Consider the following 22,931-nt stretch of genomic DNA (forward strand, 5'->3'; position numbering starts at 1 on the left):
TATTAAATTTTCTTATATTTTTATTATTCTAACAAGAGGATAATATGGATAAGGTGGTAGTATTTATCCTTTTAAATAATTTTAATAAATAAATAAATAAAATAATGATAAAAGATAATTATTGTCAAATTTAGACAATGAACTAAGTTTATTTATTGATTTATTTATAGAAATGTTCTATTATAACACATTAAAATGCTAAATGTTAACATTCTCAAATAAATCTTATAATATTATCTTATAATAAGTTAAAATTTTAAATTCTCAATCAATTAATATTTATGATTACATTTATCAACTAACCGCGCAACGCGCGGGCACATATACTAGTAACACATAAAAAGAGAAAAGAAAGTATCAAGCGTGAAGAAAATGACAAATATAGTGGGTTTAAGCTAAAGAATAAATGTGTTTTTATTAGTTAACTAGTATACGTGCCCGCGCGTTGCGCGGATGATTTAAAATGTAATAATTTTATAATTAAAGATAATTAATAAAATATATTATGCACTTAATAATATATTTAATTCGTTATAATAATAATAATACAAATTATTAACTTATTTATTTGAGCACATTGAATTAATATTATTAGTACACAATTTATTTTATCGTATTAAAATATTATATCTATAATTGTATTAGCTACGCTTTTAGTTTTATAATATAATAGGTTGAATTCTTTGTAAGGATACTATTAATTTTATGATCATCTTATCTTTGATCACATATCAAATACTTCAAATGTTTTTATTTGTTTGTGCTTTATTCTTTTCATATCGTTTGAATAAAAAATCATGTTAGTAATTTATTAATTCTAACATTCCTTAAGAAATATTTGATATCATAAGATTAGATGGTATGTTGATACATTTTCTTTATATATTTTATTCAAAACCAAAAGAATTTACAAAATATTTTTTTCCGTATTAAAATTGTGCTACAATATGATAGAAAATTGATTTAAGGTAAAATTCTATCTATATATAATAGGAGAAGAAAAAGTGCCTCGTGTCAGCATCACAAAATTTGTAGATATATTAAATAATAAATAACAATTTAAATAACAAAACATTTTTTTTATAAAAAAAACAGAAATTAAAAACGGTTTTAAACAATTGTTTGATCTTATATATAAGTGATTATTCAATAAAGAATTTTGATAAGTTATATATAACAATTGTTTGACCTTATATATAAGTGATTATTCAATAAAGAATTTTGATAAGTTATATTTTATTTATGCACTATAAATAACTCAACAAACTATACACATTAAAAAAAACAGAAAAATGCTATATAAATCTGTAATTTATTTTTACAATAAAAAGTAGTTAAATGATCTCAATTACAATATCTGAATAAACTTTATTTTATTTTTTTAAAACAAAAAACACACGTTAGATATATATAAAAAAATAAAAATAATGTGTCTACAACAAAACAATTTTTTTTTTTTTTTAAGATCATGTGATGTGTTTAATAAGATTTTGACCTTATCGATAAATGCATAATTACTTATCAAACGAAAACAATAGGGTTATAGAGAATAACATGAATTCTATGTTGAATTTTTCTTCCTTCAAAATATGTGATCTTTTATAACTCCTTTTTTCATTTCCTTCAAACATTATTTGTCTTAATATTAGCATCAATGTTTAAAAAATTTAAATCATAGAGTTACCATTATAAATTTCCAAAAAGTGTTCCTATCATATCACTTGAGATAGTATTTTAGGAAAAAAGATTAGTATATCCATTTTCAATTAAAAAAATTATATCATGAAGGCAATATCTTATCGGGGTCGTAGAAATTACAATCATATGCTATTATTTGATCGATAAACGATATTTTAAGCCTCTATCTATGTTTCTATAAGTGGCAAATATTCATCTCAATTTCAACCAAAATGCCTAATGATATCTTGGGAATTATTTATGTTTTGCTTATATATAGAATTACGAAAGTAACAATAATGGTGACAACCTGCCTATATTTTTCTATGTTACATTTTTACGATATCACATATATAAAGTGTGTTTAATATGCTATTGAATAGAATTTTATAACTTATATTGTCATAATTTAAATTATCAAAAGAATATGTTAATTATTTTAATAGAAAATACTCATATAATAACATAAACTTTTATCAATATAAAGTTACACAATTAAATACATATGCATTTTAATTTTTAATTTATTTCATCATAATTGATTAAATACATGATTTATTTATTTTTTGCAATTCATTTTTTCTTAAAAAAGTTTATTGTTGATAACTTCTACCAATCTAACTATTAGATTTATATATTTTTCAACCATGCATATTTATTGCACATAAATCAATAGATCATATTCAAAATCCATAATTATTATATTATTTATTTATCATATTCAAAAGATAAACATCATATTTAACTAATCTCTTTATTTATCTTGTCTTAATTTAAATTAAGAAAATAATATGTGGATTTATATATACTATTTTATTTCTGAAATTAAATTAAATATTAAATTAATGCATAATAAATAAGAAAAAAATGGTAAAATTACAATTTTTAATAGTTCAAGCCCTCCAACTACCTTCTCTCTTATCTTCCCAATCATGCCGTCATGCAGTTATTGCTGCTCCACTAATCCTTATCCATCATAATTATAGTAGTCATTTACTTGATCTTCATTTTTCCGTGATAGCTTATTAAAAATTCAACATAAATAGTTTGATTTGATAATTGTACTTGTGCGTCGTGTGAATATTTTTAAATGTTATAATTTATAAATTAAAAATAATTTATAAAATTCAATATTCACTTGTTAATTTATGGATTGTTTTGACGGATACTTTAATTATTAGAATTAATTTAATAAAATGAAGAGCAAGCAAGTCGAGTGTCTAGAGCACCATCATCAATTTATTGTCCTTTCAAATTACACCAACAAAAGAGTGAGAAGATAGTTTCTTTTAAAAGTGAATAACTTTTTTTTTTTTTACAAAATACATGATAAGAAAAATAATAATATGAATTCAGTTTTCTATTACTATCGCATTCAAATAGGTACTAACTGGGTGATTGACTTGATCAACTCCTCTTTTCAATAGTCGTTCAATATCCTGAAATGTATAAAAATAATATAATAGGAGATGCAAAATATTTCAATTACAATTAATCATTTCACTAATATCATAATATTTAAAAATAAAATAATTTAAAGTGGTCTAAAATTAATTTTGACACAAAGCTTTGAAACACACCTTAAGGATTATAAAATTCTTGCTTTTGATTTTTGGTATGATATAATTGCTTTCATGTAACCTGCAACACACAAAAGAAAAGCATTTAAATTATGATGGCTAAGAAAAATTAAAGAAGATGAAATATTTACTCTTTTTTTATTTTATATCTCATTTCATTTCAATGCCCTCATATATTTTGTGATAATGTAATATATGTGTTCTATATTGTGTAATTGTGTGAATAATTCCTGAGAGTTATTATGTGATGAGGTGAGAAATGGAAAGTGTTTATATCTTAGAGTTAAATCTATAAACTTTTTTTTAACTTAGAAAATTACATGCTCTTTTCACTCATGTTCCAATTCACATAACCAAAATACATTTAAGTTTGTTTTGGAATTTATTGACGGAATAATGACACCATTTTTTAATTTTAAAACTATTAAGATCATTTGAAGCATCTGCATCTTTTCATGTGGTCAACATTCATATTTTTTCTATTTCATATCGAATGAAGAATTGTCGAAAGCATCAAATTTAAAGGGGTCTTCTTTCTAATCCGAAGTGTTGTTATACTTGCATGATCTTTTAGTAACAAATGAACCATGGAAAAGAAGCAAACACAGTAGCAAAAGCAATAGCAGAAGTAGGAGAAACCTGAAAAAGAACAACACAAACACTCCACCCATAGAATAATGTTCAAATATATTGTAAAAACTAACTTGAAATGGGAGAAATCTATGAATTGAACTGGTACTTTGCAAGCCGATTAATAAAATTGAACCCATGGCTTCTTATTCAATTTTAAAAAAAATAACTGCAAGTTTTTAAATTTAAAAATTGAGGATAACTGCATGCAACAGTTATTTTAGATAATTAGTATTTTTTGATTTTATTTTTTTTTTGCAACTTTTTTTTTTAGCTTTGGATTTTAAATTAATTTTGATAATTTATAAATTATATTCGATTTCTCCTATTATATAGACATATAGATATTATATAAATGATGAATTTAAAAGAAACTTCTAAATGTTGGTTTATAATTTGAGGATATGTAATTGGATGTTAATTTTAAATAATAAAGTTTAATTAATTTAAAATATTTATCCAAAAAAAAAGGAATCTCTCACAGACACACACGTCACATTACTATATTTAAAATTATTGATTGATATTTATTTATTATTGATTATTTAAAATAATTTAAAATTTAAAATTCTAAAAAATTGTGGTAATGACATGTGTCATTTTTTCTTCTCCTTTTATATATAGATAGATTTTATTTAAGCGATTGTGAAGGGGTTTCCACTTTATTTCTCTGGTAGAGTGAAATGGCTAGGCTTCCCTATCATCTATTCTTTTGGTGATATATTTTAGGGAAAATTGTATGAAGTAACAAATTATTAATTCAAATTAAATATTATAGCCATAGTTTATTTTAATTGTAATTCGCAGCAAATATCTTCTTTTTTTGTCATCTGATTTGGTATACAATTAGCCATTTTTGGTATACAATTAACCATTTTATATATTTCGATATAAAATGTATAAAATGTGTTTGTGTTTATATAAAGCGAGAGAAAAATATATGTACAAATATAAATACATATATTTTCGTCCTATACACTTATAATTATATAAATACAGATTTATTATACAAATTACAATGTATAAATGAATTTATACAAAACTGAACAATTTGTATAAAATTGGATGTATCTAGCGAATTATACAAATCAAAAGCTTTCTAGCAAACATAAAATTTGTTATGAAGCGCAATTATGCAAACTATAACTATAAACATACAAATATAATTTTTATATTTGCAATATGTGAAAGCTGCTCATTTTAGGCATAACCAATTGGTGGCCTCCTAAAGTTGACACAATGCTTCACTTAGACACCTTAACTAAGACAATGTTTATTTTAGACACCTGATGTAGAGTTCCGCTATGTCATTTTGACACTTTTTACTTACATGGCATAATGAGTGTATCACACTCATTGACCAGCGCGTGAAATAACCTTTTAGTTAATTTTAAATTATTTTTTTTCTTCTTCTTCCCAGTTTTACCCAAGTTAAATTTCATCCATTATAGATGAAGGTTTTGTCAAAAATGACGAAAAATGTTTTTAAAATCCAAAAATAAATCCATTTACGAATTTTTTTTGGAAGAATTTAATATTAATTTCTTTAAACTAGCCTAAAAAATTGTTTGAGATAGTAATCCAGTGCAGATGTAGGGTGGGGTAGTTTCTGCAAAAGGATTGGGGAGGTTTTAATTTTTGAAAATAAAATTTTCAATTGGTGCGCATAGTAGGGTATTTTCGAGGCGGGGGTTTGGGGGTTATTTGGAGGTTGGGTTTTTGGGGGCTTTAGAGAAAGACGATTTTGTGGGTGGAGGGGGAGTGGGTCGGGGGGTGGAGAAGACGACTTGGGGTTGGTTCTTTTATATTTTTTTTAAAAAATTATTTTTTAATTATTTGGATAAAAATATTATGTGTCATTAATTCATTGGCCAGTTTTTATTTTTATTCAAAAATAATTATTTAATAATTACTTTTGATACAAATGACAAATTGTCATCATTTAATTTGTCACTTTACACGTTATTCGCGAGTGTAACATACACACCTTATATATTTTTGCTGATATTAAAAAAAGTGTCAAAATGACATAGCGAGATTCTACATCAGGTGTCTAAAATGAACATTGTCTAGTTAAGGTGTCTAAGTGAAACATTGTGCCAACTTTAGGGGGTCACCGATGGGTTAGGCCTATATTTTACTTTAACACTTATGAAAAAGACGTTATTTATTAAATTGAAGTAAAGTCTTATTGTTTTCGATTTAATTATGTTGTTCTCGCTAAAGCTCAATCTGATCCCACTTTAAAAACTGTTTTAATTAATCTTTGAAAGCAAAATAAGTATTACTTTATGACTTTTATTTTTATTATATTTTCACTTTTAATTTTCACAGAACTTACAAATCATAATTAAAATGAATATTTTTATTAAATGAGATTAGTTTTTTTAAAATTTATTCATAATAATAGATTTCAAAAGAGATTATAAAGCTGAAGAGTGTTAATAAGTAATAAATAAATAAACAAACACTATATAATCCATTACAGTGAAACTGAAGTACCAACATATTTTACTATGATATTGGATACACAATCTCATACTTCAATCCTAAACATTTCAACAACTTAAATTCACAACCAACTACATCTCCATCCAAACAACTGACCCAATGAACATTATGAGTTCTCTTATCTCAGCAAACTTATGCATCATAATTTAATATTTTGCGACAATGCAATTACAAACTGCAGAGGGTAGACAAATCAAAAAATTCTTTTGACAAAAGATAGACATAATAAACTGACCCTGCTAAGATTCTTTTAACAACTTAATTTTTTTTAATATTTGTAGAAATAATAACTCCAAATGAGATTAATGTAGGCCATTTTAGAAAGAAAAAAAATTAAACAAATATTTTTTTAAAAAAAATATGCACTACTACAAACAAACTAAAAAAGCTGACTAAAAACAAAATTAATGGCCTGAAGTTAATTTCTAATAAGAAGTTTTACTCATACTTTTATGTATAGCATAGTTTTTGTAATCATAAAGTCTCTAACTTTATATAATAATATTAGGGAAAAGGGTCAAAAGTACCTCTCAACTTTGGTTTATAGTTTGACTTTATCCTCGCCGTTAAAATGAAGTTAATTTTATCCCTCCCGAAATTAATTTCACCAAAATTACCTCTCATTAGACGGAATCCCCAAAATTGACCCAAATTACCCGAATTTTAAAAAAAAAAAACCCTATTTCCTATTTTTAACCCAATGCCCCGACCTGCCTCGACCCCTCTAGAGGATAACCCGGTTAACCCGTATAACCCAATGCCTTGTTACCCATTCCCATTTACCCATTCTCTCTCCTTGAATAGATAATCTCCTTTACTCCATTAGAAGCTAAGTCGAAGAACGATGAGTTGAAGAAAAGACAACCCAGATTCTCCATCGAAATCTGTACTAATCATTGTTAAGGTATCAAATTAAATAAATCTTCTTTGATTATTGTCTTTCTATAACATTTAGTTGTTGATTACGAGTTAGGGCTTGTCTCCAAATTTTTGGCTCATTTGTTTGCCTTTTTATCGATATGTATTACGATATGTTAGTTAGGGTTTGTGGGTATCTGTCTTTCTGACTCATTTGCTTGCCTTTTACCGATATATATTACGATCTGTTAGTTAGGGTTTGTGGGTATCTATCTTTGAGTTATTTGTTTGACTTTTTACATCTAAAATTTAACAATTTGTTACTTTAGTTGTTGATTTACGAGTGTTGATGTTGTGGGTTAAGGTTTTTGAGTTATGGATTTACCTTTTTACATCTAAAATTTCACGATTTGTTAGTTATTTGTTTGTTTTTTTACAATTTAGGGTTTGTGGGTAGGTTTTAGGGTATTGTATGAATTTGGAGGAAGTGGTTTAGGTTTTGGAGATGTTATTGAGTATGGGCTGATTTCCTGTCCCAATATTTTATTGAGAAATTTTTGATTGAATATGGTCCCTTTTTGATGTGGGGTTAATATTTTATTCATTCTTATTGAATGTGGTCCTTTTTTCTTCAAATTTCTTAGTTATTTGTTTTTTTTTTTTACAATTGTTAATGTTTATTCTTATTGAATGTGGTCCCTTGTTGTCTCTGTGTGCCTTTTAGGAGTTTTGTTAATGTTATTACTGCTTTTGGAAGTTGTTAATGTTGTCTTTGTGTGTCTTTTTAGGAGTTTTGTTAATGTTATTACTGCTTTTGGAAGTTGTTAATATTGTCTTTGTGTGCCTTGATTGTGTGCCTTTTTATGTGTTCTGTTTTTTCCTTCTTAGTTATTTTGTCTCATTCATGCTTTTGGAAGTTGTTAATGTTGTTTCTTGTGTGCCTTATGTTGCCTAAAATGATTTTGGTTGATCTAGTATTTCACTATGGTGGGAATGGATAAGAGAGCCTAAATTGCTCTATGAGAGAAAGCTTGTTCACAAATGGGAAGGTTATGATTCTGATCTCTTATCTTATATAGATATTACTAGTGAGTACATTAATATATTAGGCTATGTGGGGGTGCAACAGTTAATAGTATCGGTCCCTTCTGGAAAATACTATGAAATAGAAGGTGATGAGGGGATTAGGACACTATTATCCTTTGTTAATGATAAATTTGATATAATTAATTTATTTGTTGTTGAGGATAGTGAGTTAGATGTTGATGTTGAGAATATAACCAAAATGTTAGAGATTGTGGTAGTTATTGATGATGTATCTACTGATTGTACTTCTGATGGTACTGAAAATAATAGTGAATCTTCCAATGATAACTATGATTATAATTCTGAAGAATTGAAGGTTCTTGCACAAGAAAGGAGGAGGGTAATTGATGGTAGCTTGTGTGTTTACAAGGATTTACACAAGTCAATGACATTTAAGGATATAACTGAAGCTAGTAGATACATTACTTTGCATTCATTGGCAAATGGCTATAATTTAACCATTAAAAAGTGACACAAAAAGATTTAGGGTTGTTTGCAAAGAAAAATGCAACTTTGTATGTCTAATTTCTGGTGAAAAGCATTATGCCGGTGTTAGAGTGAAAACATTGAAAGGAGAGCATAAATGTGATGATCCATGTGGTAAATACAAGGTTAGTGCAATTACAATTGCTTTTTACTTTAAGGAGAAGTTGCAGGCTAATCCCAAATACAAGATAAAGAAAATGAGAGTTGATATGAAAACTACTTTCAACATTAATGCTCATTTTGAAAAGTGTAGGAGAGCTAAAAGAATGATTTTGGAGGACATGGAAGGCAATTTTTGTGATGATTATAAGAAACTTGTTGGTGTGCAAATGCTTTAAAAGAGAGTAATCCAGAAACTGATGTTATCCTTAAGGTTTCAAGAAATGCATTAAAAGATGGAAAAAGAAATTTTTTGAGGATGTACATTTATTTTGAAGCATTGAAGAATGGATTTAAGAATGGGTTGAGACCTTTCATTGGCCTGGATGGTATATTTTTTAAGGGAAAAGGTAAATGTCAACTGTTATGTGCTATTGGTCAAGACTCAATGAACCATTTCTATCCTATTGCTTGGGCTATTGTGGACAGAGAGTGCAAGACATCTTGGGTGTGGTTCTTGGAATTGCTTCAGAAGTCTTTAAACATCAATAGTGGAAAATGAATCACATTTATGTCTGATATGCAAAAGGTAAATTCTCATGTCTGTCACTTCTTTATTCATTCTTACTGTATCTTTATCTTATATATCTTTATTTGTTGTCTTATGTATTTTCATTTGTCTTGTATATATTTATGATTGATAAACATGGATTAATTGAAGTTGCTAAAAATATTTTACCTAATGTTATGCATAGATTTTGTGTGAGACATATTGATGCCGATTGGATGATCATTTGAAGACATTAGGTCAACTGTCTGAAGAAACAAAAGACTATATGTTGCATTTTCCAATACAAACTTGGTGTAGAGTATTTTTTGACACTGTTTGCAAGAATAATAAGGTGGAAAATAATTTGGCTGAGTCATTTAACTCTTGGATATTGAAAGCAAGACACAAGTCAATAATTGGTATGCTTGAGGATATACGAATCAAAGTTATGATCAAGTTTATCATAAATGAAGATGAACTGATGACTTGGAACTATGATTGGAGTCCTACAACTATTGAAATGTACAATGAATTCTTGAAGATTGCTAACGTGTGAATTAAATTTCAATGGAGATGATGGATTTGAGGTAAGTGAAGGAAATGACAGACACATTGTCAATTTGGCAGCTAAAAAATGCACCTGTAAGGTATGGGATCTTACTGGAATACCATGTCCCCATTCAATCAAGGCTCTTCTTTACAAGAATCTTGATCCATTGGAAGAGATTCACTGGTGATACTCTAAGGAGGCATATCTATTGACTTATCATTGTAAGCTACAACCAGTGCTTGGTCAAAAGTTCTGGAAAAATTGAAACAGAACAAGTAATGGAACCACCAGAATTGGTAAACTTAGTTGGCAAACCTAGAATGAATAAGAAAAGAGATAAATATGAAGCACTTAAGAGACAAACTGAGTGGGTTGCACCAAGAAGAGGGAGAAAAATGACATATTTAAACTGTGGAATTCCTGGACACAATGCAAGAGGTTGTCATAAGGTATACATTTCATTTGCTATGTAATCAGTTATTGTTATTGTAATTGTGTTTTTCTGTAATTGTGACTTTTATGTTATTTTATCAGTTTATCTTGTAATTGTGATTTTTCTGTTATTTTATCAATTTAATCAGAATAGTGAAGAAGGCATTTCTAATACTGGGCAGGTTAAGAGTAAGAAGCAAAAGGTAAAATCCATCTTTTTTTAGTTCTCACTTATTTTACAATGTCATGCTTCAGTTTTGTGTAATTCTCTCACTTCAATTTTGTGTAATTGTCTCACTTCTAATACTGTAATTATCTCACTTATTGCTATGTAATCCATCTTTTCAGATGAACCAAATATTGAGTGAAAGCACCTCCAAGGCTAGACAGTTAAAAAGAAAAAAGTAAAAGGTAAGAATGCCAAACAATTTTTTCTGGTATAGTCAGTATTGTGATATGTTAAAGAAGGAATATTTTTTTCTTATATTAGATGGATGAACAATGTAACAAGGAAAAAAGGCAAACAAATAAGAGGCATAAGACACTAATTGATAAAAAGATGTTGAGTATCCAACACCTACTCAAGATTGTGTAGGACTTCCCCTTGACAGTTCTCCAATTGCTGCAACAGTGGAGGACTTTCCCTTGACAGCTCCACAGCCTACTCAAGATTGTTCATCTGAAGATGAAGATTTTGGTCTTAATGTTGAGGATGACATGCCATGGAAGCCAAGAGATTTTTCAGAGTTGATCTCTAGAATCCAACAAAAACAAAACAAGCACAACCAACTGGATCAAACAGAATCAACTTTGATTGTGCTGGTCTGACTATCTCATAAGACTGCACCAAAAGGACCTACATGGAAGGAGAATACATCTAAACCTGGAAATATGTTGGAGAAATTAAGAAAGGAAAAGGTATGAAAGTTGGACAATTTAGTGACTTATTTTACAAGAGTGATGCTTAGTATATCATTGTGGTCTTTTAATCAAATGGATATGCAATCCAACAAGGAAAAGAAACAAGTAAAGGAGAATATAACACTAATTGATGAAAAAGATGTTGAGGACTTTCCCTTGACATCTCCACAGCCTACTCAAGATTGTGCATCAGATGAAGATGAAGATTTTGGTCTTGATGTTGAGGATGACATGCCATGAAAGCCAAGAGATTTTTCAGAGTTAAAGTCTAGAATCCAACAAAAACAGAAACAGGCACAACCTACAGGATCAAGAAGAATCAACTTTCTTGGAGATGGTCCGAGTGTACCAAGTGACTTGTATGCACCAAAGGGACTTACATGAAAGGGAAATACATCTATTACTGGAAAAATGTTGGAGCAATCAAGAGTGGTAAAACTTAAGACAAAAAAGGGTAATGGAAAGGCACAACAATGACAAGTTCAGTAATGAAGATAATATTTTGTTATTTTGTTGCATGTTTTTGAGATACTAATGCCATACACAAACATGTTTATGTATTTAAAAGCTTTTTGTATTTGCACTAACTTCTTTTAGGGTATGTACTGAACTAACTTCTCTATGTTCAAATCAGTTTTTTGTCAATATATATGAAGTGTTCATCGTGTTCATCAATATATATATGTAATGTTCAAAATCAGTTTCTTTCAATATCAGATATATTGTAATTTTGTTTAGGTTCTGTAAATGTGTAAAGAGTGATCATAATTAAATATTCAGGTTCTGTAAATGTGCAATTTTGTTCAGATTCTGTAAATATATGAACATTACTTCAACTACTAAACATTACTTCATATTATATCAGTGCTTATGTCCTTCCATTACAACACCAAAATGAAGAACAAAAAGGGAACCAACATCACAAAACGCACTAACAACTGAATTCACTAAACACTAATAACTGATGCTAAAAGTAAACACTAACAAAGAAAGTCACTTAGTCGTTAATGCAACTAGAAATCATACAAAAAGAAAACATGAAATCATAACTTTGTACTTTATCTTGTGATATTTGTCTTCAAATGTCCTAACTTTTTCCACTACCAAATCATTTGATGCCTCCAATGTAGCAATTGTTTCCGACAAATGACATGCTTTTATCTTCAATTTTTTCACAACAATCTTTCAGTTCTCCATTTCAATCTTCAAATTCTCCATTTCATTCTTCGAATTATCCATTTCCATCTTAACATCTTTCAACGACGACTCTAAATTACGTAGGTAATCTACTTCAGGAAAAGCTTGCTCTTTCCATTCCCAATATCCACATGAAGAAAACTGCCATAAGAATACTCGAAATCAGTTCATACGAAGAAACACGAAATCAGTTCATACGAAGAAACACGAAATTAGTTCATACGAAGAAATACGAAATCAGCTCACACGAAGAAATACAAAATCAGTTCAATAATAGGAATAAATCAATTCATATACTTACATCCAGACGAGTACATCAAAAAAATCTTCTTCCCGAATTAGATGTAGTACTCGAAATCAATGTTTTGACCACCAAACCACAAGCACATTTTCTTTGAGACGAATAACTATTTTGTGACATTTTTTGAGAAGAAATATCAAAGGTGAACGAAAGAGAGATGCTGAAAGAACAATGGAGGAGAAGTTAATGGGTAAAGGGCATTGGGTTATACGGAAAATTTGAGAGAATGGGTAACAGGGCATTGGGTTATATAGGTTAACCGGGTTATCCTAGAGGGGACAGGGCATTGGGTTAAAAATAGGGAATAGGTTTTTTTTTTAAATTCGGATAATTTAGGTCAATTTTGGGGATTCCGTCTAATGAGGGGTAATTTTGGTGAAATTAGTAACGGGAGGGGTAAAATTAACTTTATTTTAACGGCGAGGGTTAAGTCAAACAATAAACCAAAGTTGAGAGATATTTTTGACCATTTATTACTAATATTTATATTACTCAAGATTATTTTAAATTAATAATTAATATGTTAGTCATTTATTTGTAATACAGTTTGTTGGATAATGCTATATAAAATTTTATTTACAACATGATGATGTGAGTATTTTAATTCAAAATTTTAAAAGTATTTTCATATATAAAAAAATAAGAACAAAGTTTAACAGACGTTTTGCCTTAAAATTTTAAGCACGATGCATATGGTAATCTGGATTCGGCTCTCCTCCATTATCCTTTCTCTCCACTTTGTCAAGTGCACCTCTAAATAAGCGACACGTGTCTTTTTTAAAGTTTAAAGGTCAAGATTATATTATATTAACAAATATCATAATCATAGTTAAGTCAACTAATTTTAGAAAACTACTCACTAAATTTGATAAAAAGTACAATATATTCCATACAAAATTTAATTTCATCTTATATTTTTATATTTAAATATTAAAGTTTATGATATTTAAGGTGAAAATCAACTAAATAATTTTCTGTACTAGTAAACTTTATTCTTGAAATATTATACTATGTTGAGAAACAAAAAAAAAGAAGAAGAATTATCAATGTTGAAAAAAACCCATAAAATAAAAGAACACGAAACAAAAATAAAAAATAAAAAGACAAAAGGTTTTAAGAATTAAACGATATCAAAATTATTCCAAGGAGAAAATGTGGTTATTAAATTTTGTATGGAATATATTGTAATTTTTACCAAATTTAGAGAGTAGTTTTCTAAAATAAGTTGACTTAACTATGGTTATGATATTTGTTAATATAATATAATCTTTACCTTTAAACTTTAAATAAGACACGTGTCACTTATCTAGGGGTGCGCTTGACGAAATGGAAGGAAGGGGTAATGAAGGGGAGCCGAATCCTGGTAATCTCAATAGTAGATTTTTTTTTTTACAAATACTAGCCCAAAATAGAACAATATATGCATTCAATGAGATACATGACAATGAAAATCTAGATTTAATGATATTACTCTAAATAATATGATATTTAACCTATATAAATCATACGAAAACAATTTTTTCATTACCAACGATTACGATTATTAATAACTAATTGAAAACTATTTTAATTTGGTGAAGAACAAGCTGCATATTGTCAATGGCTATTTTTTATAAACTATAATTAGTAGTAATAAAGGTGCCTCTAAAAGACACAATATCATTAATTTGCTATAATGCACAATTTTCCCTTTAACTTTATCCTAAAACTGCCAAATGACTAAATATATATATATATACTGCGTCCAGCTAGGGGTAGAGGAACAAGAGGAATATTACTAATTGCCAATTTACACAAAAGTGAAAGTAATATACAAATTAATTAGTAATAATTATCAATGATAGACGTTTATGTCTGATCAATCTATAATAATACATATACATGTATATCTACTGATGAAGAAAATCTAAAAAAAAAAAAGAATCATCCCATCAAACATACAAGAATCTTAGCCACACGCAAACACTAATTAATTAGGACATGATCTACACAAACTCAATACACATTGTCTTTTTCTTTAAACTATTTTGTGGTTTCCTACTTTTAATAATAACAATAATCATTAACGATTCAAATAAAAACCAAGCTATTTTCATCAAATCACATGTTCCCAATGCTCGAATGCAGTACTCCTCGATCCATCTTGTAAATTTGGATCTTCGAAATTCATGTCCAACAAGAACCCGTACTCATCATCATCCTCAGCCATTTCATCGTTCGATTGAGGTTCCTTCATTTCTTGAGACATTAATTGAAGATAGCTACTTTGGTTATTGTTTGGTTCCAATAAATCAAACAACTTCTGGCTTTGATGACCAACTTGGCGTTGGGAGAACGCGGCGTAAGGCAAAGCAATATGAGACTCATCCATATTGGGAGAAGAGTTGACACCAACCTCATACATGTTTTGCGTGTTGAATATGTTATTATTATTGTTGTTGTTATTATTCTCGGCTTTAGCTTTGTGAAATACTCGACATAACACCCAATCTTCCTGTTCAATCATCATAGACAACGTACCAAACAAATTTAGTTATGTCGATCGTTTGGTGTTTTATATATATACTAGGTAAGAAAACGTTCTTTTGCCCATCACTTTATGTTTCCCCCTTTTTAGCTAGGAGGTTTCTATGAAATTTCTTTTGCATGAACTTTTGTCACTTTTGATCACGTGAAAATTGTTACTATCTTTATGTCCTTATGTAGTATGTACTAATGATGGAAAAACTTTGTTGGCTAGTAATAACTAAATCAAATTCAAATTCTGTATGGAGACTAAACTAGATAAATAAATTGAAATGAGCGAAGAATTACCTTAGGGGGTATATGTGGATTTTCGAGGCGGAATTCATGCATGATCCAATCAGTTTTAATTCCATTAGGAGCTCTATTCATGTAAAAAACTAGAGTTTTTCTCATCCCTACGATCGTACGAGTTTTCGGATCTACCACCGTCCGATCTTTGCCTGTCGCTTTCCAATAACCCGAAATTGTGGCCCGATTTGTACGAAAACCAGTAGCGTATTTCCGATCTCGAAAGCTGAAGAAGTACCATTCACTTGAGTTCAGCTTTGCCATCTCTAATTTATCCAAAAACATCAATCAACGTTCAGATAGTCAATCAACTGAGTTATTAAGATTCTATTATAGAACTATATGATATGATGGAGAGTGGAAGATTTCATGAATATAGAGAAGAAATTAATAATTAGATGGATCCAAATTAAGGTAACAACTAAGAACATAATTAAGGATGATATTAGTTGTGTTCATGCAAGTAAATTTAAATAATATTGTTATAAAATATTCTAGCTTAAACTATAAGAGAGGATGCACTTTTTTGGGCCAAGCACATGAAATTATTTTGTAGTGAAATTTTATCAAAGTATATGACTATCACGTCTAAAAAATTATCTGATTAAAAAAGACATACTTTTATTACTTTGACCCATCATCACTAGCTTGTAAGACAATGCTATTAGCTAAAGTGACGTAGAAAGTTGGGTATTAGTCACAATAGATTCTCTAGGCATGTTTACTCCCTAGATAAACCTTTTGAGAAAGTTCATATGAAAGAATGGAAAATGAGTTTTAGCCTTTTCTTCACAATAGTTTAATTATTTAGATATGGGTGGGTAATCCAACATAAACTTCGTCATGTCCACCTAATAATAATAATAATAATAATAATAATAATAATAATAATAATAATCTTAACCAATAAAATTAGGAGTATTATATAGCAAGAACTTAATTAATCTTTCTAATTTATACACTTGTTCTGTTTTCTTCAATTAACAAAATCCAGAGTCCTTAAGATTATATTTATTATTTGTCGTTTCATGTGAATATATCAATTAACTATACGTGCAAGAGAAAGTGAATGACATATATATTTGATGAAATAATATCATGGGAAGTAAGGTGGTCAAATGAAAGTCTAAATGGACGTGGTGTAGTGGTGGGAATGCTTTACCCTTAACTAGAGATCTCGAGTTTGAGCTCTGAGTATGGAGAAAATCATGTTAGGAGCCTGCGATCCAAATTTAATCGGACCTCTAATGCGGAGCACAAAATTTTAGAATACAAAAAAAATCTTCTAAATTTAAAGTTTTAGAATATAATTTGTGTGAAAATCATGAAAATTTATTTATGTATTTCAAATGAATTTTCAAAGAAACGTCTCTATCGCTATACAATGGTGTAAACTTATACCTATCATTTCTTACATGAAACTTCTCTAGAAAGAAATCTATTATTATGTTGCGTCACAATTGTATTTCATAAGCTTCAATATGATTTTGGAATAAGTGAGTTGATTCATCATGAACCGCGTAATACTCATGAACAATAAATTTAAAAACTATACGATAAATACTACTATATTAAGTTGCATTTCTTCTCGTATTATCAAAAAAATACAAAACATCTTTTCTTCTCTATCACAAAAATATCCTATTTTTATAGCTAAATTTCCGCAGAATCTACATGTGAACCAAATCCATTAAAACCTGAATTAATGTTATTTACTCCAGAAAGCAATCATCATTTTCTTTCAAACTTTCAAGAATATACTAAAATAGGACCCTAATTACCATAACTAGTAATAGTAAGTAGTAACAATATTTCATTTTCAAAACATGGTAAAATTTTATTTGTTTTTACAAAACATATACAACCTCCAATATATCAAATTATACGGGGATTTTTCTTTCTTCTCTTTTTTTATTATCGTCTATCTCCGTCCAAAGGAAGAAAGATCTCAAGAAATTAATTAGATTCACAATCTTTAAAACTAAACTTGTTCTCCCTACAATTCACTTTGATCCTACTAGAAACTTGGGCTTTATGAACATGGATGGAATTTTCAAAAATAAATTGTATACACGTACACTTGAAATAATTGTATATCATTATATGTCAATGTCATGTATGTACATATACGATATACAATTATTCCACTACCACTAGCTAGACCACACCACTCATTTCATTATGGGACATATAATTGACTTACGTACATCGTATATCATTGTATGTCTTATGTATTGTCACATGGACATGTATATAATACTGATACACATGACATATATTGAACAAATATACGATAAAGATACGCGTTCCGCCATTAAAATGCAAAAATCATTTTCGAGATAAAGATTGAAGAAGGAGAAGAAGAATGTTACATAAAATTCTTTCATAGTTCATTATTCATTTCTAAATTGAATCCAATCATTGAATTGCTAGCTTGATATTTGAGAAACAAATTTAAGACGAAGATGTGATATCCATTAAAAGTTTTAAAGTTCGAAAATCAAAATTCATTTCTAAAAAAGAAGAGACGACCTTCGTTGAAAGTTTTGTAGCTTAAATATCAAAATCCATAGTTTAAAATTATTGCTCTAGACCATTTTGATATGCTAAAAAATGTAAAAAAAATAAAAAATCATTATACTTTCTCTAATCTTTCTCCCACCTCTCCTTACCAAATGAAATAGGATTAATTTAATGCTTGTAACTTATTGATTCATGGTTTTGCAAGTTAAGCTTCATTGTAATATTGAGATCTGTTGAGTATACCATTAAATAATAAAAAGTATGTTCTTTTTAACGTTTTAAGATTTTAGATGAGATGATCACACTTCAACATAGTATAGAACCGATTGATATCAAATTTCATCCCACCCATGTCTAAAAGATAGTCACACAAGGAAAATATAGAAGAACTACGCAAGAGAGAGAAAAAGAGATTAGTTAAAGTTTTATCAAATTTAAAGCCTAAAATCAAGTGCTATATATTCTGAAAAATCTCCTATTTAAAAGCTAAACTTCCGTGAACCGAATCCATTAAAACCTGAATTTATTATAATTTACTCCACAAAGCAACCATCATTTTCTTTCAAACTTATCTCTATAGTACACAATAGAGGACACAACATCAAAGAAAATATTAATAATAATAAAAAAGTCCTAAAGATTCTTAGATATTTTTAATTAGGAAAAAGAAATTCAAAGTCGTAATCATATATTATAGTTTAGCATTATCTTCCCATGAATAAAAAAAAAGTATATAGTCTATAGAGTATCTCTTTCTTTTGTACCATAAAAAATTCAAGAAAAATGTCCGTTAAAGTAACTTTTTTGCAACTTTTTCATCTAATCAATGACACTACACTATTTTTTGTGTAATGATAATCAAATTTCTATCTCTCAATTTTTTTTTCGTTTTTACATGTCACATAAGTATCAACGAGATCAACATATAATACATATACATATATAATTTTTCGACAAAAATAAGATAGCTCCACCCTTAAACAAATATAATTTGTCGATAACTTCAGAAAAACACGTATAATTCGTAGAAGGAGATGAAGAAAAAGGAGAAAGAGATGAAGAAATGAGTAAATTACCAGGAAGTTGCCATGGTTCACATGTATGAAGATCGATTTCGATTAAAGTACCTTTAAGAACATCTTCATTAGCAATTTTCTTGAAGAGATAATGGCAAATTAATTCTTCATCACTTGGATAAAATCTAAATCCAGGAGGAAGTGTTGCACCAATGTCTCTTAAACCCATATATAGGGATAGAGAGGTTTTATATTAAAACTAATTTTGTAAAGGAATAATGTTTTTTTTTTGTTAATAGCTTATAGAGCTAGGGAGTATTATAATTTTTTTGTTTGATAATAAATTAATACAAAGAAGGAAAAAGGTATGTAGTTATATATAAAGAGGAGAGGGAAGTGCCATTTGCCACTTGGAATTTGTTATTATTGTAACACCTTATGCTTGTGAAGTTCGTTATTGTTTTTTGTTGGGACCTACAATGAAAACCAAAGCTACAAGAAATCTTCATTTAATTAATTGTGGGCTTAATAATAAGTAAAGAAATTCAATTAATGAAAACCTTAAGAGGAGTACTATACACTATTATTAAGGATATTTTGATAAGAAATGTTTTTTTTAAAAAAAAACTAAGTTGGTAGGTGAGCATAAAAATATTATTTCAGGAGTATTTATATGTAATCAAGCAAAATATCATAGGATGGAGAGTGGATTCTCGGTAGTGGCGGGGTTGGGTGGGTGGGGACGATACAATAAATATAAAATATCACTTATAAACTTGTTTTCCATACTTTCATTAAAGAAGTCATTATATCCATTTTTAAGGAATTTAGTTTTTGAAGAAAATATTTTTTAAAAATTTTGTGTGAACAAACATGCAAATAATAAAAAAAATAATTCTTTTGTACCGAATACACCCTTTTTAAGTCGGTTCAAATCCAGCGGACAACCTCTCCAAAATACTCCTTTTTACCAAATTAATAAACATTCAAATTTGTAAATAAATTCATAACCTATTAAGTCAGAATTCTCATACAACATACGTAATCTATATATAACAACATTTTACAATTATATTTTCTTTGGGACTATTTTTCATATTATATTATATAATACAATATATTTTTTGTAACAACCTTTGTCAAAACACTCTAAAAATAGAGATAATTTCATAAACTTTTTTCAAGGATTGGTTTTGTTTCACTCATATTTTTTGTGATTTACGATGTTATATCTATCTCTCTTGTTTTGCTTTATTTGCAACAATTCTATTAACATACTTACTAATAATATATAAAAAAAAACCAACGTGACTAACATGCCCTTTATAAAAATATGTGAATATATAGATTTTAATAAAAAGTGAAAAAAAACATTTTCCAAAAGGATATTAAAACAATATAATATTTACAAAATTAATTAAATAATAAAGTATATTAAAGAGCGCTTACTAGCTATAGTTCATGTCACATTTTTTAAAATATTATTCACAAGTATGTAAATTGAGTTGTTATAAATCAATAAAGTTAAACATAATATTGTCAATCCCAAAGAACTTCAGTGAAATGAACTCAAACTGAAAGGAAGATCTCTAAAATTATCCCCTAGAAAAATATCTAAACAAACGAAATCGTTAACAAGAGTTCAAATGTATATCCCTTAGGTGGGGTGAGGTAGAATTGCATGATTAATTAGGAAAATTGCAGAAAAAAGGAACTATGTTGAAAGTGAAAAACCTAACAACCTAATCCAAGAGACCATTTTTAGTAATCCTTTGTATCGGGAATGTTGAGTCACTCACGGAATCATGGATATATATTTAAGTTCATACCTCTCTAGTGGATTTTAGGCAAGAGATATTTAGTGACAATATTTATTGTCGCAAAAATATTTAATGATAATTGAGTTAATGACATTGTATCTAGAGTCGCTAAAGTCTTTATCAGCATTTATATAAGGTGTTGGTTATATAAACACTATATTTATTACTGTCACTAAATATAATATAGCGACGATTATATTATTATCGCAAAATCCTATGTTTGTATTACTTTACTATAATAATATAGAAAATTTTACGCCACGTGACTATATAATTCTAGAAGTTTTAATTACAAGATATTTTCTAATTACCCTACATAATAAAACTTGTTCATTTTGTAGCAACTTAAGGAAAAATATGTGTACCCTTTGATTTTAGATTTCAATTTTGATATTTAGCGGCAATTGAGTAATCTTTGTATTTGGAGTTGTTAAAGTCTTTAGTGGTATTTATATAGAGTATTAGTTATAAATATCTATATTTATTATTGTTGCTAAATATAATATAGCAATAATTATATCATTAACATTTAATAATTATTACAAATTCCTTTATTTATTTTAGTGCTACTATGATAATATAGAAAATTATACACCACGTGAATATATAATTTAGGAGTTTTAATTACAAGACATTTTCTAATTAACCTACATAACAAAACTTGTTCAATTTGTAGCAACTTAAGGAAAAATATGTGTACCCTTTGATTTTAGATTTCAATTTTGATAAATCTTATCCCTGCCAATCATCCCTTTCTAAGGTTATATGAATGTATTGAGCACATGGATACATGAAACACATGTGACCTACATATAATTAATATACAATATACAAGTGACAACGATATACAAATTTTAGTCTATTTGATTAAATTTTTAAAAATTATTTATTTTAAAAAGTACTTTTATTAAGTAGTAACTTGTGTTTGATTAATCAATTTGAAACTCTTTTACCAATATCAGAGTAGTATCCTATGCTTTGCCAATATGCCAAAAGTTTTTTTTTCTTAGGTAAAAACATTTTTTTTAGGAAAACTTACTTCAATACACAACTTATTTTACTATATCCTTTAATATTCCTTATCATTTGAAAAATTAAAAAAAACCCTACGTTACGCGATGTATCAATCAGATACATCACTTTACACGATGTATCGGTCGGATACATTACTTTACGCGATGTATCGGAACGTTGAGTGATGTATCCGAAATCGAGACACGATGTATCAAGACGTTAAGGGATGTATCCGAAACTGGGACGTGATGTATCAGGACGTTTTGGGATGTATCCGAAACCATAACGCGATGTATCAAGACGTTTTGGGATGAATCTGAAATTGGAAAGCGATGCATCGGGACGTTTGGGATGTATCTGGATTCCACCAAATTTAAAAAATAGTAGGAATAGAATGTAATTAGCTCGTAACAATATGAAATTTGTGTAAAATCTACATATTTTTTAACTTATGTTACTACTCAAAAGACTTTTTTTTGGGTTAAAAGTTTGGCCAAACATCTGAACTAAAATAAGTTCTTTCTGATTATTATTTTTTAACACTTTTAGTTTGGCTTTCCAAAAATTTGACCAGACATACCATACATATGATATATAATATGATATATATGTATATACACAAGTGATATATATGAGACTCTTAAAGTCTGAAATTTTCATTCAAACCACACTAAATCGTTCCAAACTTTAGAGGTAAGCTCCCCAAAATGTTCTCAAACTTTTGGAGCAATACCGATTGTAAACATTTTATTTACTCTCAATAAAATATTTTATAACCCCACAAATATTTATGGTTATTTAGATTACAAATTTCAAAAATCCTCATTTTAAAAAAAAAAATTGTTTACTAATCAAACACTTTCAGA

At 28.1% G+C, this 22,931-nt stretch overlaps 2 protein-coding genes across 3 annotated transcripts in view; both read right to left on the bottom strand.

Annotated features, from left to right (window-relative positions):
- LOC125811166 (actin-depolymerizing factor) overlaps positions 1–22,145 on the bottom strand; it is a 154,725-nt gene extending 132,580 nt beyond the window's left edge. For both annotated transcript variants that reach the window (XM_049490699.1, XM_049490691.1), the window contains exon 1: positions 22,140–22,145. The gene's annotated coding sequence lies outside the window, so the exon portion shown is untranslated. The remainder of the gene's footprint in view (positions 1–22,139) is intronic.
- On the bottom strand, positions 14,974–19,561 carry LOC125811102 (NAC domain-containing protein 21/22-like). Its single transcript, XM_049490599.1, has 3 exons — positions 19,292–19,561; positions 15,693–15,958; positions 14,974–15,372 (listed from the first exon to the last, which is right to left on the bottom strand). The coding sequence occupies exons 1-3, from the start codon at positions 19,458–19,460 to the stop codon at positions 14,974–14,976; spliced, it is 834 nt and encodes a 277-aa protein (XP_049346556.1). The 5' UTR covers positions 19,461–19,561.
- Positions 22,146–22,931: the final 786 nt, after the last annotated feature.

The sequence above is a fragment of the Solanum verrucosum genome, unplaced genomic scaffold (assembly GCF_900185275.1).
Source record: "Solanum verrucosum unplaced genomic scaffold, falcon-dt-bn FXZP01000235.1, whole genome shotgun sequence".
Taxonomy (NCBI): Eukaryota; Viridiplantae; Streptophyta; class Magnoliopsida; order Solanales; family Solanaceae; genus Solanum; species Solanum verrucosum.